The 16,729-nt window shown below is 40.3% G+C and overlaps 1 protein-coding gene across 7 annotated transcripts in view; it reads right to left on the bottom strand.

The window, feature by feature from the left end:
* The window catches only part of FAM135A (family with sequence similarity 135 member A), a 119,304-nt gene extending 102,833 nt beyond the window's left edge, over positions 1-16,471 (bottom strand). For 4 of the 7 annotated variants that reach the window (XM_031455919.2, XM_031455922.2, XM_031455920.2 and 1 more), the window contains exons 1-3: positions 16,191-16,470; positions 3,661-3,750; positions 2,115-2,230 (exon numbers count right to left, since the gene is read on the bottom strand). In XM_031455919.2, the coding sequence (XP_031311779.2) occupies positions 2,115-2,191 (77 nt within the window). In that variant the 5' untranslated portion in view covers positions 2,192-2,230; positions 3,661-3,750; positions 16,191-16,470. Of the gene's footprint in view, positions 1-2,114; positions 2,231-3,660; positions 3,751-7,465; positions 7,586-16,190 lie in introns of all 7 variants that reach the window. The other 3 variants (XM_031455915.2, XM_031455917.2, XM_064486953.1) reach the window with 2 other exon arrangements.
* Positions 16,472-16,729: the final 258 nt, after the last annotated feature.

The following is a 16,729-nucleotide window of genomic DNA, read 5'->3' as shown; positions in this document are numbered from 1 at the left end:
CCCAGCAAGGATTAGCCAGGCCAGCCCCAGTCAGCAGAACCATGCAGCTGATCCACAGATCTGTGAGCAAAAATAAATGTTTACTGCTGCAATGCCACTGAGGCTTTGTGTCTGTTGTTAGCTGCATTAATGTGGCAAAAAAATAACTAAAATGGAAACTGGTACCCAACAGAAACTTAAAATATGTGGCACTGATTTCAGGACCAAAGTAACAGTAACAATTATAAAGGCAAGAAAAATAATAAGAAAACTATGGGAGACTTAAAACACAGTGGCCTAAGTTCTATAGCGACAAACTTCTGGTAAATATGCTTTGCAACAATAACTTAGAAGATGTTAGACATTGTACCTCGGAAACTTTTGGATTACATAAGCTAATTTCCAGGCAGAAAGCTGGAAATGTCACATGGTTGCTCCCAGTTAAGTACAGTAAGGTTTTGCTGAGCTAAGAAAGAACTGGTCATTCTTCAAGCAGAATCTAGAGGAAATATAGAGGAACCAGGACTTCCTGGGTTGGAAAATAAAACTTTTTCATCACCAGTCTCCCTAAAGATTTTCAAAATAAAATGCTACCATGTACAAAGATCTAATCAATGGCGTGGCTATAAATCCCTTTCTTAACATCTCTAAAGGAGTTAAAGCAGTGTCTAAGTAGACATTATCAGTTGGACATGAGGGCTTTTAGGAAGTTTAATGGCATGATCTCACAAAATTCTAATCCCCAAACACCTAGAGAGTAGTCATGTCTCAAAAAACAAATATGGGTGTGGGTTTCAGAGCATGGAATGGACTATATCAGACATACAGAATCCCTATAAAGGTTTTTTTTTATTAATTTTTTTTGACGTGCTGGGGATTGAACCTAGCACCTTGTGCATGCTAAGCATGTGCTCTACTACTGAGCTTTACCCACTCCTGTAACCCATAAAGTTTTTTTTTAACATTTTTTATTGATTTATAATCATTTTACAATGTTAAAGTAAGTCTTACTAGCCGAAGAGCCACCAGCCCAGACCTGGCCTGGCCTTGTAACTTGCTTAGCCAACAGAATGCAATGAAGCAATCTGCTCTCTTTCTTGGACTCCTGCCTCCTCCAGGAGAACAAGCCCAGGCTGTCCTGCTGACAGATGAGAGACCATGTGGAGCAGAGCAGTGCACGGCTGTTTCTGTCTTTTCAATAAGATAGCAGAGCCAAGACAAACAACAGTAGAAAACCTCTCTCTTCCTACTCCTGTCAGTCATAGCCCCACCATGACCATTCCAAGCACAGAAACTCAGGTTTACATCTTGAGTTATCGTAAGCACCTCTAACTGTTCCCGGTGCCTCTATTTCTTCTACGCAACCATCTGTCTAATATTATCATGATCTTCATCATGTCGGTAAGTGTTTACTGCAATAATCATGACAGTTTCATCCTTACTTGGAAACTATCAATGGCTGCCCCAAGCCCCTAGTATCAACTCTTCTGACATGAAAAGCCCTTCACAAACATAACCTCTCCTCTACTATCTTTCCTTCTGCAACTCTACTAGAGAGTACCCAACATCCTAACTACTCTTTAAAACAGCATGCTCATTCCTGTTTCCAAGACGTGACACCCGGTATTCTCTCCTACTAGGAGGGTCTGTCACCTTACCCTTTGCCTTTCGATCTTATCCATACTTTGATCCTATTCCTCCATATCACCTTCTATAACGTCCTAACCAAGAAAGTTGTCTTTCTGTTCTGATTTTCAGAGCACTTTCTACACATACTTTTTAAAGACTCATCATTTTGTGTTCCTACTTAGCTGTTTTGTGTATATATATTTTATTTTCCTCATATACAGCCAGCTTTTAAAAAAGTAGAAATGAGCTCTTATACATTTTCATAAAAGTTCTCTCAATGCTCAGTACAAATTCATAAACACATGTTAAATATATCCAGCATTATTAAATCCACATGAATAACTTTCAAATATTTATTTAGAAATAAAATTTCTCTGAGAAAATACTTGAATATAGCCCACTGTTTCCTTTATGTATGCTGGAACGAAAGTATGTAACTGAATTTAAATGAAAACTGTACAATTTATCTTGTGCAAAATAAATAATTTTTACATTAAAATACACACCCTCTCTGAAACAAATCCACATTGTAGAACTTGTTGAGCTCCACGGAGAATTCTACCATTGCTTGAACTTCAGTCATTTTTAATTTATACTCAGAGGACAAATCAGGTAACAGCACCTTAGTTAAAGAAGGGGGAAAAAATCATGAGAAGCACAACAATAAAAATGCCAACTTACAGAAACACTAATATTAGACATATTTCAGAGCATGATACATACGCAGGAAATAAAAATGAAGCAAATTAGTCTGTGCACCTACCTTAGCTTAACCCAACTGTCTTGCACCAGAATCTACACTTACTAAATACACTTACTAATTAAATGCTGACTAAACAGGACCTACTCTATAATTTAAGATGTGCCCTGTTAGAACACTTTCCCTGAGATTTGTTTCCCTTTGTGATATCTCTGTGATAATAATACAGCAAATTGCTAAAAGTAATGCTTGACTTTATCATAGGTAAAACAGTAACTTTTTAAGAAAAAATTAAGCTACCCAATTATTCTCTTCTAGTTCTACATTGCACATAAAGGCAACTCCAGAGTCAAAAAGAGAATTAACATTCTTGAATTCTTATTTAAATTCATGAAGGTCTTTCTCTGTCAGGTGAAGTTCTTAAATGACTGTTTATTTTTAAATTTCAAAAAAATTTTTTCCCTCCCTAAAGAAGCCTAAAGTGTTCATTTTCGAGAGGTTAAAAAGAAATAAAATGAAAAACCAAACAAGTGAAAAAGAAAACATTCACAATTCTACCCATTGAAATATATACTTTGGTATATACTCTTCATATGTGTGTACATTTGTACAATTTCTATAAAAGTAGAATCAAACTATATCGATATTTTATAACCTCTTTCACTTAATTTTTTGATGAACATCTATATTAATAACTATTACACTGTGAATGTTATAATTTAAACAATCTCCTGTTGTTGGGTACTTCAGGGGGTTCCATCTTTTTACTATTTCAAAAAAGCACTGTAACCATCATCCTTAACAGTAATACACACTTTAAAAAGCAATCTGGAGTAAGAAAGTGTTAAAAGACAATTCTCCAGGTCTTGTGTTTCTGCACATCTTGCCAGCAGAGATGCTGACTGCCTTTATTCCAGACCATTTCTCAAGGATATATGTTGAGCCAACAGTCTTAGAAGTCAGAGATAACGGAATTAAGGGCAGATCTGTTTACGTCCCAGTCATGGAAATAAACTCTCTCCTGAGGCATAAGTCAGCCAGGCTTATTGTCCACCATAAAAGATTTGGGTCTCCTCAGCTCAGGGCTCCTCTCCTGGAAGACAGCCTACTTGTATATGGGTTGCCTGGTTCTTGGCTGCTGCTATGCTGTGCATATAAATCATCATTTTCTTTGATCCAGGAGTCTCATGTCTTCCGCCCACATCCCTGGCACTGTGGCAGGCTAGCTCATTACCTTGCAAGTGGGATAAAATCTCAAACTCTTCACAGTTCTTAAAATAGTTCTTCACAGAAATCTGGCAAATATTCTGATCTATTATGAATTAAATGCAAAAGAATTGCCATATTCTTACCTCTGCTGCTCAAAACTTCATTTTAATATTATTAAATCACCAATCTTGTACTTCCAGTTACTGATTCTTGCTAAAAGAATATTGTTCCCCCTATGAGAAAGAAAAAAAAAATAACATCTCAAACAAAATAGCAGACACAGAAAAGTCCATTTTAAGGAAACCTATGCTTCATTAGTTACTTAATACTCTCAATTTATCTAAAAGGTCTGTATCCTCCACAAGGCTTAGGAATAACTTTTAGAGATTTGTTTTCATTCAGTTTCACATATCAATATTATCTATCATATCTTTGTTATGATTCACTTGTGTACACTTCAAAGTACACTGATAAACAGAATGGTACTTTCTTAGTTCAGTGGTTCAGAAACAATCTTCATGAACACCCAAAACGTTACAGGCTTATTAATGTCTAAGATGTAAAACTCACCATTTTTAAATATGTAAATCCCTGAGTAGAGTAAGTGATTTCTGAAACTTCATACACACACGAACACACAGATACATGAAATGTGTCTGTGTATATACACATACATGCACACTCATATACACGCTACGAGCTATTGAAAATCTTTGGCCAAAATAGTTTGCCCAGATATGCGATGGATAGTTTTTTTTTTTTCACATCCCAAATATTTATTGTTTAATTAAAAAAAAATCTTTTGCCCCTGGTATAAATTATTTTAGGTACTAAAAATGTTAGAATTCAGACCACATTCACTCTTTTTCATAGATTTCTTTTTCTTCTCTCCACCACCTTCCATAACTGCTATTTTAAACGTTAATAATCACATCAAAAGACTTTACAGTAACTATTTCTAAGGAGATCAAAGGAATGCTACCTTTATGTAAGATACTCCCCACTTCACGGTAATGACGACTTCTCTCCTGTACATATATTCTTGTGTGCAAGGTTTAGGTCATGTTCCAGTTAAGGCCCTATGCCTTAACTTATTCAGATATAAAGTAAGTACTCATTCACGCTAACACTTATTGAGCACTTACTATAAGTTCGGAAATGCAACAGGCCAAGGTATAACTGAGTTCCTGACACCTCACAGAGCTCACGAGCCAGCAGGAAGAGGTGAATATACGTACACACAGCACAATGGTTAAAACAAAGGCGCAGGACTTGAGTCCCAGATCCAACATTTTGGTAGTTACCCCTCTCAGGTCTTCATTTCCTTTACGGAACATAGCATCCCTCACCACCTAAATTCGTGGGCCTGTCATCTGGGGAAGAATAAACTTTTTTCCCATTTAAGCCATTTTATGTTTGGATCCCTATTACAGCAGCCTTTCCGTAACACAGAAATTAATACCAGAATTCCAGTACTACCACGATCAGACCCCCAGATACGCGGCACTGGCTCAGTAACGAGGTACAGGCAGCAGGGAACAGACACCACTAGAATAATGGTGACCCCCCATTACGCTGGAGCAAATGTTTGATAAACTGTTGCCTACAATAACTTACAGAACTAGGCGCCCATAAAAAGCTAAGCACTTCAGGAAGTGGATGGAAAGGACCATAGCATTCATGTGTGTCCATGGTTCTCTGCTGCATCTCCTCAGGCAAGAACTGGCCAGTTTGCGAGGAAAGACAGAAGGAAATAGAGAGGAGAAATGTAGGTCCTTATAGACAACTATTCCAATACCTCCATTACCAGGAGATAAGACGATCAGTACTTTTCTCAAAGGACTTTTTTGAAGATTTCTGAAAAAAATAAAGGCATCCAGCCTGCAGCGCAGACTACACAAGGGTGCCGCCATCCCACCAATGCCTGCTGTTTCAGGTGGCTTCCAGGCAGTGGCCACGAAAAGGAGAGAAAGTGGTGGGTGCACAGAGAGCAATCAATAGGCAGGGAAGAATCTGGCTACAGTCACTGGCACACAGAACTGAGTGGAGACAAAAGAATCCTACGATATTTTTGAGAGAATGGTGTTTGTCAGAGAAATTATAAGGTAACTGCAAACACCCGTGACCATGTTAAGTGGGAGACTAGCAGGCCTGCAGCAGCCGGGAGCTGACTCTGAAAGCCACACACCCTCCGAAGAGGGTAAATCCTGTCCCAACTTCAGATGTGGTCATGGAGGTTACCGAGGAAGAAACACCCAGACAGCCAAGACAGGGTCTCAGCGCCGTGGACACAGGCATTCCCACCGGAAGGCAGAACGAAGGGTACCAGCTGTTGCTCCACTGCCAGGATGAGGGCCCTTCAGCACTCCTGCCAGCGCCACTCTCCACCAGAGCCCGCCTGTCTCTCACTGCTGCCTTACCCAGATGCAACATTTTATTGCTCTTTTCCTGTTCCTGATCCACCACCATATGGTGGGTGTACATGGGAGGAGTGAGCGAGGAGCAAATAACTGTGCTTTTGTGACCTGACAGGAAGTACTGATCTCTCAGCCTGATCAATGCAACAAGTGGCCAGCACCCTGGGTGTCTCCTTCTGGGCAGGCAGGCAGGAGTGTTTCAACAGGGAGGATGAAGGGTAGACATGGCTATCTGGGCAGACAAACTGGAAGACCGTGGTACACTGCCCATCATTTCCGTTTTCCTCCTCTTCCTTGCCGGATGGTCTGCCTGGCCTGAGACTCCATTCCCCAATTACCCTTGAGGCCAAGTGTGGCCAAGCAATCCTTTCCATGGACTGTAAGCTGTAAATTAAAGTAATATATGCACTGCCTGCCTCCCCTGTTTAAAAAGAAATTCTCTGCCCAGATTTCACTGCTTCCCTTTTTTGCAGGCTGGAATGCCTTCTTCAAAGTGGCCTAATATTGACCACACAGATTAGGACAAAACCCTGAAGAATGGTAAAACCAAAAAGATGGAAAGATTCTAGATTCCCATATGGTTTCATAGAACACACATGTCGAACTTACCTTGACTGCTCAGACTTTTATTTCTTATAGCTCTCTGTTACAGCAACTGCATCTAACCTATACCCAAAGTAATACATCCCCCTTTAGGCTATTTTCAAAGAAACAGTCAGGTGATCCCTTATATTACATATTATATATGTTAATTAATAATTATGCATTGTTTTATATAATTATCATATAATGTTACATAACAATATGTATTATTTGACAATCATTCAATTGCCTATCTTTCTTTGGTTCCAAACCCTCAGTGGCTCCCCACCACGTTCAGTGGTACTGCCTTAACCACAGCCTACATGATGATCTTACATAACCTGGCTCTTCCTTAGTTTCTCTGACCTCATCCCCTCCTGGTCTGACCACTCCACTCACAGTTTCCCTGCTGATCCTCTAACACACCAAATAGATTCCTGCTTCAGGGCATTTGCATTTGTTCCCTGGAATACTCTTCCATCCCAAATATTCAAATGACTCACTTCTTTACTTCCTTCTAATCTTGATTCAAATGTAAACTTCTCAAATAGGCCGTTCCTGGCCACTGTCTAAATGAGAACCTCTCCTCTTCTGCCATATTCGATCTTTTCCTCCTTTATTTTTTCCTCAGCACTAATCTCCACCTAACAAACTAAATATTTTACTTATTAGTCTTTTATTTCTCCCCAGTAAAACGTAAGCTTCATGAAGTCAGCAAATTCTGAATACTGTGTTCACAGACGTATTCCCATTGCCTAACACATGGTCAGCATTTAATTTAATTTAAAATTTAAGGAATGTTTAATAAATTAACTTTAAGTATTCCACAAATATTAACTATTATTATTTGGCTCCTGTTTAAACCCAATCAACTTGAAGAAAAAAATTATTGCACTGGCAGATTGAAAACAGACATGCATTAATAAACTTTTATGATAAATTCTTTTACCAGTATAAGTTTAAGCTGTTAGCAATTTCCTTCACTTTTCCTCTCATATCCTGCTGTACTTTTTGTTCTTTTGTTGCTGCCGAATTTTCCTCAGTTCCATCCCTTTGTACTGATTATTCCCTAAGTAGAAACATACATGTGTAGATATACACAGAGTGATATGGATAAATTTATTTTTCATTCTCCCCCCAAAACCAGAAAATAATTATTTCTATTTTTATATATTGGTAGAAGAAAAAAAAATTCAAAGGAGAAGAGACTAAAGGAAAAGGAAAGCAGGCAAAAGAGAAAGGAAAGAAAAATTCCAAGGGCTCTCAGGGTCTTGGAGCCTGATCCTCTCATAAGCTGCTCTCTTCCCATCACAGGGAGCAATTGCTACTCAGCTCCACACAATCCTTGCTGGCCCAGCACTGTCAGAGGCTTCTAAATTTTCATGAGGAAATTGAAAATGTTCTTTTTACTAAAGGTAAAATCTTCTAAATTTTAGATGCTACCAAGTAGTTTAAAAATAAACACAAACAGAAGCAACCTAAATGTCCACCCACAGATGACTGGATAAAGAAGTTGAGGTATATTTAAACAATGGAATACTACTCTGCCATAAAAAGAATAAAATAATGCCATTTGCAGCGACATGGGTGGACCTAGAAGTTGTCATTCTAAGTGAAGTAAGCTAGAAAGAGGAAGAAAAATACCTTATGACATCACTCATATGTGTAATCTAAAAAAAAAAGGACATTACGAACTCATCTACAAAACAGAAACAGACTCGCAGACTAAGTAAACAATTTTATGGTTACTGGGCGGAGGGGGTGGGAGGGGATAAATTTGGGAATTTGAGATTTGCAAATGTTAGCTACTATATATAAAAATATAAAAATTGATTTTTAAAAGTTTCTTTTATATAGCACAGGGAACTATGCTCAATATCTTGTAATAACCTTCAATGGAAAAAATATGAAAATGAATATATGTACGTATATGCAAGACCGGGACACTGTGCTGCACATCAGAGATTGATGCATTGTAATTGACTGTATTCAATTAAAAAAAAAAAAAAGCCACCACCACCAACAAAGCAAAACAAAACAAACAAAACCTGTGTGGTTAAATTCAAATTCTTCTCGAGGGCAAATTCATTCAAACTTTGCAATCTCTGACTTACACAGATTCTCATGCCACTCAGTTTATCAGGCAAAGAATCTTCCATGAAACAGAAAGATTCTGGCCTGTCCTCTCTGAAGAATGAAAGAAGCTGATAAAGGACTTCTTTCCTTTTACCCAGATGAGGTCTGGGAGACTTTCCATTGCAGGGACCCCGTGCACCCCGAGAAGCGGTGAGTCTCACGCCCTCCTGCACAGTCTGCCAGGTGGCTCAGCTCTGTCACTCTCATCTGAGCCTCTGACACTTGGAAATCCTGACTCACCTGAGACTGATGTCTCATTCTGTTCTCCTAGCCCCAGCAAAGTGGCCTAAACAGGATACTTTGAGAGGTCTGTTCAGGTAGGGCTCCCACCTGGCCATTTCCAGGGCCCTAAGAAAGAACTAAGCTGAGTAAACTACAAACCTCAATCCAAAGATGCCGCAGGGGAACCTCAAACAGGAACTGCCTCTGATACTAAATGAGAAACTCTTGCTGCAAGGCTCTTAGATAAAAGAGATTTCTCCGACAATCAAACCTGACAGGAAAAACAAGCTGACGATCCCCTCGTAATACTTCAGGGAAAGTCAGCCTATTCCCAAAGGAATGGAGTTACCTGTTAGTCTGAAAGACATTCCTGGCCCTGGAGAGCTGCTCTGTCCGATGCAGTGGCCACTGGCCACACATGACTACTGAACGACTGAAATGCGACTAGTGTGACTGAGTGACTGAATTTTCTACTTTTAATTAATTTACATTTATATCAAACTCTGAAGCAGTGTAAATATTGTTTCATTCAACATAACTTTATTGTTTTGATAGGACTGCATTGTACTTTAACTGTTAAAAAGGTGGTATACTCATTGAGATGCTGTAAGTGTTCAGTACACACCGGGTTCCAAAGACTTAGTAAAGGAAAAGAGTGTAAATGTCTCATTAATGCGTTTTTTTATATTGATCCCATCTTGAAATGATTCTTGGATATGTTGGGATAAATATAATGTATTATAAAAATTAATTTTATCAGTTTGTTTTTATTTTTTAAAATTTAGCTACCAGAAAAATTTTAATTACATATCCCATGTATTTCTATTGGACATCTCAGTCTAGGAATACCTAGCCATCCTGTAACTGCCAGTGTATAGTAACTGCCCCAGAATAGCACTAGGTGTATAAAAATCATGCCTAGCTTCTGAGGCGACAAGCATGCTCACTCCCATCAGATCAGCTGAGAGACCTCCAACATCCACAAAGCCCCAGTGTGGACATCCAGAAAAATGAGGGAGATGCTCCTAAAACACTGATCCTAAAACAATAGCTAACCACTTGGAGCTCAGTCTGAACTCCTGAAACCTAAAAGAAGACACGGAAATATCTGAAACGAAGAGGCACAGTTCAGAGGTTCCTTAAAATAGACTGGAGACCACAGGCGATCAGAAGATCCTCCCACAGAAATCTAAAAACTAACAGCCCTGACTCTTAAACTATGGACCCAAAATAGATGTCCTTAGGATGTCCTTTCTCCTAAGGCAGAGGGTAGAGAAGCTGAATAAACTAGAGATTCCAGGGACTCCCTCTGTCAACCCAAGAAATAAAGGGATCACTATCACTTACGGAGACAACAGCTCCAGCTTCTGAACCCACTCCCAAGTTAGCAGCCATGGGACACACAGGTTCAGAGCCTGTAATACCGACAGTCCAAATAATGACGCCCAATTGTATGCAGGAGTTAGGTACTGAAGAAACCATATATAGCAAAAATCACCTATGGACCAATTTTCCCTTAGAAAGGCTCCATGCTGGCAATCGATATATCATTTCTCAATGAGTAAAACACAATCACTTTTTCTACCAGCTTTAGAAAATTCACTGTTTCTTCAGCTGAACACTAGATAATGTCGTAAACTTGCACTTACGGGCCACAGTGTACAAAAATACACACATCTTTAAATGTGCACACTCAATGTAGTGAGATGCTCGCATTGTGATAGACACAGAGGAACTGATACCAAATGAAGAAACATCAAATTCAAGCCCAGGTAGATGAGGGGCTCACACTGTGACAGATATCTGGGGACTGAGACTGACATTTGAGATCTGGGATCGATGACAGGAAGGACATGTAACATGTACAGTTAAATTCAAGTCACTTAACTAGGGATATGACAGGAACAAAGAAATCTTCTAGATCTAGAAGGAGGTTAACCCAATCCATTTGATACTAGTGAGTCAGTTTTGGACCCATTTTCTTGGGCCTTCTCCCAGTGAATAAGCAGGAAGCCCAAAATAGGGGCACCCCTAGAAGACTTCAGAACACTGTTCTCATAACCTTGCAAAAAACAAAAGATTCCTATAACATTCAAGTTCTGCAGCAAACCAAGGAGAGTGGGAAGATGGGTCTCTTGGGAGAAAGTATGCTTGGCTGCCACCTTTTCTGGGCACCACTCACCTGGGGCACAGCAGAACTCCAATCCAAAGAATCAGGCCCTTACAGTCCTGGAGCTAATCTTGACCAAGTCCAACAATACAGAGCTATAAACTGAGACCAATCAGCCAAGAACGTCTGTATTAGTCCTGCACCTCTAACCCTGCTATCTGGCTTCATTCTGGCCACCTAAGTTGGTTAAGTCTGCACTGGTTGGTTCAGTCTAAATATCTGACCTATGGTCTTCTTTCTTGATTTACATTCAGTTTCCTTTGGATTGAGTGTGGCCCTGACACCCTGCCCAGCTTTGTAAGCTCCTTCTTGCAAGGGCTAAACATGCTAAGTCACTGGATTGTATTCTACTCTAAAATGGCCAAGCCACCTGTCACTGTCCTGACTCTGAAGATCACCACTCTGATGGCTTTTAACCTTCCTTCTGCCTTCACAGTTACTCACGTGCACAACACCCTTTCATCAGTAACATCTCTCATTCAAAAAAGTGATTCACAATGAAGATGGGCTTACCAGAATCACTAGAGTAAAGAGGGCACGTAAAATAAGGAAAATGAATGGTCTAGAACCTTCAGCTGCCACTCATCACGCATCAAAATGAACTTCTGAGGGCCAACCATATACCATACTACACAAATTTTAGAGCCATTTAAGAAGAGAATAGAGTACTAAGTTCTTCTCCTCGGGGGAGAGGGTAAGAGGGAGATCTTCCAAAGGAAAGATAAGCAGAATAGCTTGATAGACAAACTATATTTTAAAAAGCTGTATGTTTCCCTGTTGATACCAGATATAGACCAAATAGCATTATCACATACAAACCAAATATAGACACTCAGAACTTTCTGAAGCATTTATTTATATGCCAGTAGCTTTACGTTATTCCATCCAATTCTCATAAAAATCTGAAACAGCTATTATTACTCCATTTCATAGGTGAAGAAACTAAGAAGCAGAAAGTTTACAGGATTTATCCTAGGTCACACAGTTAGAAAATAATGGAAAAAGGACAAAAACCTCAAATGTGTCAAACTCCCAGGCCTACGTTTAAACCTGTATAATTCTGAAGTCCACAGCTTAATTGTTTTAAGAAGTAGATTCAAGGGTCATTGAGCCATAAGATAAATACGCCCCTACTAGTAGAAAACCTGAAATCAGAATGCAATAGTAACAAAAAATATCACACTTGATAAATTAACTATATTCAATTTTCCATGTAATTAACATTACTCTCTAAATATGAAATCCTCAAATTTCTCACATTCCACACACACAAATACAAAATCTGAAGTTTAAAGGCATTGTTGTCTCCTAATTTCTTTAAAATTTGGTTTTACAGTTACAGTCCAATAAAAGAGAAATATATTTTACTCTTCTTAGAATTGAGACTTAGCTTAAGAAGCACTCTCAGAACAGTGTTAGTTTTGAATAACTGTGTTAATATGATATAAAATCCATAGAAAAACAATTTTAAAACATAACATAGAAAGAACATTAGTAAAACTTCTGAGAGTATTTTGATGGTTGACTTACTACATGAATGAAGTAAAGAAACTGAGAAAGAACTTGTATTGGTCCTTATGGGACACAAGTAAAACCTACTTCTGATATTACAAGGAAAACAGGATTTAATTTATTAAAAGCAGTTCATATAAACTTTTCAATTTTATATGCCACAAACCTACCAGTAACATAATACAGAATATCTCTGAATATATCATGTTATTATATACCTTAAAAACCCCAGAATAGCCCAAAGTACCAAAAATTAGTCACTTCTTTTAACATAAAGAGAAATTCAGAAAGAATTACAGTCCTTATCTATTCCTAGTTCAGGGATCTGCCCAGTACTCCTTAAGATATTTCATCTTACTAGTTATCTCAACAGAGAACAAAACTCAGAACCAGAACAGAAAGTTCAATCCTCTCACTGAAAAATATTCTAAGACACAAAGTGTTTTCTTAACAGCTTGTGCTTTCTTCAGTATACCTTTAACTTTCCTAACAGACAGACCTGGATTCTAACTCAGCCTCTCTAAGCCTCAGTTTTCTCAAATACAAATAGTATTTTTAATTCCTTGGTCAAAAGGACCTGACATTTTTATACTTCTATTAAGAAAAAAGAGGCTAATTTTTATTAAATTTAGCACATCACTGACCAACTATGGACCCGCTAAAAAGAACTGGCAATCTTTAAAAATAAAATGGTAAAACCCACTGTGAGGTTGTTTCACTCCACTCCTTCTGAAAAATCTAGACCTGCCTAACAATTCGTGCTTCCTAATTTTTCTGAAAAATCACTGTGCCCAGAAGGAATGCTTTCTTCTCTATTACCACCCTACTTCTTATTCATATTCATTTCTAAACCTTCTTCCTAACAAACAACTCAAGGAGGAAAAGAAAAAAAAAAAAAAACTACTCACTTTAAATCTATATGCGCCCATCTCCATCCATTTATTTAAATACACACAGGTACTTATCACAAAACTCACTTTTAAGCAGTTTTTCCTTAATACTTAGAATCAAAGCAGAGGAAATCTTTGCCCTTTCTATTCCCGAAACAACCGTCAAGTCATCTCAAGGGTCTATACCTACAGCAAACAAAGCTAAAATATAAGACAACAGTAACTCATAGAAGTAACCAAAGATACTGTGCAACTCGTACACTTTCAGTGCCAAATCCTGGCAAACAGAGGGCAAACGTGCTCTGCACACAGAATGCTGCAGTGTCTGTTTCACTGCACATGAACATTAAGTAATCTAAACTAATCTACAGTTCACAGCACACTCTACTAGACTTTTCACGTAAGTCTGCAATTAAAAACAAAAATCTAAATTTCAGTGATCTGGGATTTAAGCATTCAATTATATTCTTATGACACAGTCTAAAGGAGATAAAAATTAAGTGTTTATAGTAATTTTTGTCTGTGGTGGCCCTAAGCATGCTTAAATGATTAGGGTTTACTTTGCTTTTGAAAGATTAATGGGTAGCCACCTCTTTTACCCATGTATTATAAGTAGAGACACCCTAGGTATACAGGTTAAGTGACTTCTACAAACTAATGTCATGAGTCATCATAGAGTTTAGGTTTTCTGTCTTCTGGTCCTGTGCCTGCTGCCCACCATGAATCTTTATTTTAATTTCTAAGAGCAGAGAATCAATTCACTAAGAATACCAACAAGAATTTGTTAGCATTTGCTTTTTTAATGAATAGTTACCTCGAAATAGAAAGCCCTGCCTTTGAAAGACAGGAAAGCTTCCTTCAGAAGCAGCAGTTACCTCTATTTGCCTTGGAAAAATCATTAAAAAAAAAAAATCTTAAAAGCTGAGGAGTTCATCACCTCCTGCTATACACAATAATCGCTGGTTCTTCCAAAAGAGGTGTGGTTTTGTGACATCAGATCCTAAACAGTATCTCCTTCTACTTTTACCTCTAATATTTCAAATAAGGAACTAAACGTCTTTTTGTCTTAGTGCTTCCCTTCTATACAACAGAAACAGAAAAATTTAATTCCTACCTGACATAGACAATGTAAGGAAGAATGTACTGTGTGTGGACTGTTTTGAGATTTCAGAATTAAATACATAATCCAGTTGGTCTTCAACCCTAGAATAAAGGCAAACTTAACAGAGGAACTGCTTCAGCAGATGCGTTCAAAATAAGATGCCACACCATTATTTCTATGGAGAGAAGTTTTTTGTAAGCCAAATCTTGGTCATAATGAAAAGGAGGAAAAAACTTCCAAAACTGTTTGGAAAGTTCTTTTGCCTAACTCAGAAATATAATACTTTCTCACACATTTCCTTTAGTCAGCACACTAACCCTATAAGTTAGTCAAAATTGTATGCATTTAATACAGAGAACATAGACCACCACAAAAATGATGCAATCAACTGCAACAGCAAATGCATAAGACATCAAATTATTAACTAATTTTATAAAATAAATTTTGTTAAATTTCATTTAAGATTAGTTCTTGGACAACTGTATTTCCCAGGGGGCAATAAAATTTCTGAATTTTAACCTTATGTTTGGGGGGTCAGCCTTTATATTTTCAAGTCTGTCCTCAAGTTGCTTCTCTCGACAAGTCAGGTAAACAATTCTTAAAAACTAAACCTTCAATCAGTAAGTGTAACAGGTTATTGCTACTGTCACTCTTTTGATGACACTTCCAGTCAGTGAAGAAAGAAAATGACAGATTTTATTAAATTGGAAACTGAACTAAGTATACTGAGTGGACACCTAGATTTAGGTAAAGTAAGAGACTAGAACTCTTCTGAGATTTAAAAAAAAAAAAGTAAAACGGACTGAAGAGGCTCGACCTATGCAAATAGGAAAAACAAAAACAAAAAACAAACCCAAAAAACAGTTTTAGAGAGAAAAAAGATCAAGATTAAAGACTAGAATGTGGGATCAGGATGGAAAAACACGGGAGGACGGGGGCCACTGACGGAAAGCAATGAAGCAGGATACCAAAAGAGGAAAGGGTTAAGGGAGTGAGGGTCTCCGAAGGTAAGGCGGGGCACAGCATGACCTCGAGTGCAGAGCGGCACTGGAGCAAAACACAGAATCAGAAACTAACAAAAGGGAACAAGGACGAAGTACTGAAAGGGGAAAATGAGAAGAAAAGAGAGCCAAGGAAGAAATGATAGAGACAGCGGAGTCAGAAACCTGGCGGCGAGGGGAGGGAGCGTCGGTAAGAGGAGCCAGAGGAGGGATGCACAGGGAGAGGGGAGAAATCGCGGCAGGGGTGGGCAGCAAAAGACACAGTGCCCCCCACCGAGGGACCACCGCGGCGAAGAGCCCCGAAGGAGGCGGGGATGAGGGAGGGGACCAGAAAGGGAGCGAAGACGAGCGAGGCGCGAGGATGGGGCAGAGGGCGACGGCGGGAGCAGCCGGACAGCGGGAGGAGGAGGGTCAGGCGGACCGCCGAGGGGCGCGCCTCAGGGGCGGGGGACGCGGGGGGCACCGGCGGGGCAGCCGGCACCGCGTCCCCGCCGACCTTCAGCGGCCGGAGTGGGGCCGGGGCGGCCAGGGGACCGGGCGCAGGAGGAGGCCGCTTCCTGCCGGGCCCGTGGGAAGGAGCCGGAGGGAGGGGTCGCGGGTGCCGGGAGCCGGGACACGGGGAGGGACAGTCCGAGGCTCACCTTTCGCCCGGTTTGGCCTCCTCCAAGCCTGGCGGACGGAGGAGCCCGTGGTCTCGCTGGAAGAAGACGGCCCTCCCCGGGTCAGCACCATCCCGCCGCGGGCGCCCTCACATCGCCATCGCGGCCACCGCAACCGCCGCGGCGGAGGAGCCGGTTCGTCAGCGCCGCTCGGCGACCGGCCCAGCGCGGCCAGCGAGCATGCGCACTCGCCGCGGTCCTGAGGGAGCCTGGCCGGCGGTGCTACCTGCGATCAACAGGTCCCGGCCGTGCGGCCCCGCCCCCGGCCGCTCGGTCTCCCCTCCCTCCCCTACGCTCCCGCCCGCGCCCTCCCCTCTTCGAGGCTAGGCCCCGCCCCGTCCAGGCCCGCGGCCCGCCCCTCCTCCCGCTTCCGAGCTGCAGCTCCTACTGTGATTAGGAGAGATTTGTCCGCCCTTTTCGGCTCGCGCTCCCAAGCTCCCGCGAGAACGGGGGATTTGCGTCAATAAAGAGCGCGAGCGCCAGTGGAATGCCGGGCTGCGGGTCTGCGGGTACATGTTAGA

The sequence above is a fragment of the Camelus dromedarius genome, chromosome 6 (assembly GCF_036321535.1).
Source record: "Camelus dromedarius isolate mCamDro1 chromosome 6, mCamDro1.pat, whole genome shotgun sequence".
In the NCBI taxonomy this organism is placed as follows: domain Eukaryota; kingdom Metazoa; phylum Chordata; class Mammalia; order Artiodactyla; family Camelidae; genus Camelus; species Camelus dromedarius.
This window is presented reverse-complemented; position numbering and strand designations above follow the sequence as displayed.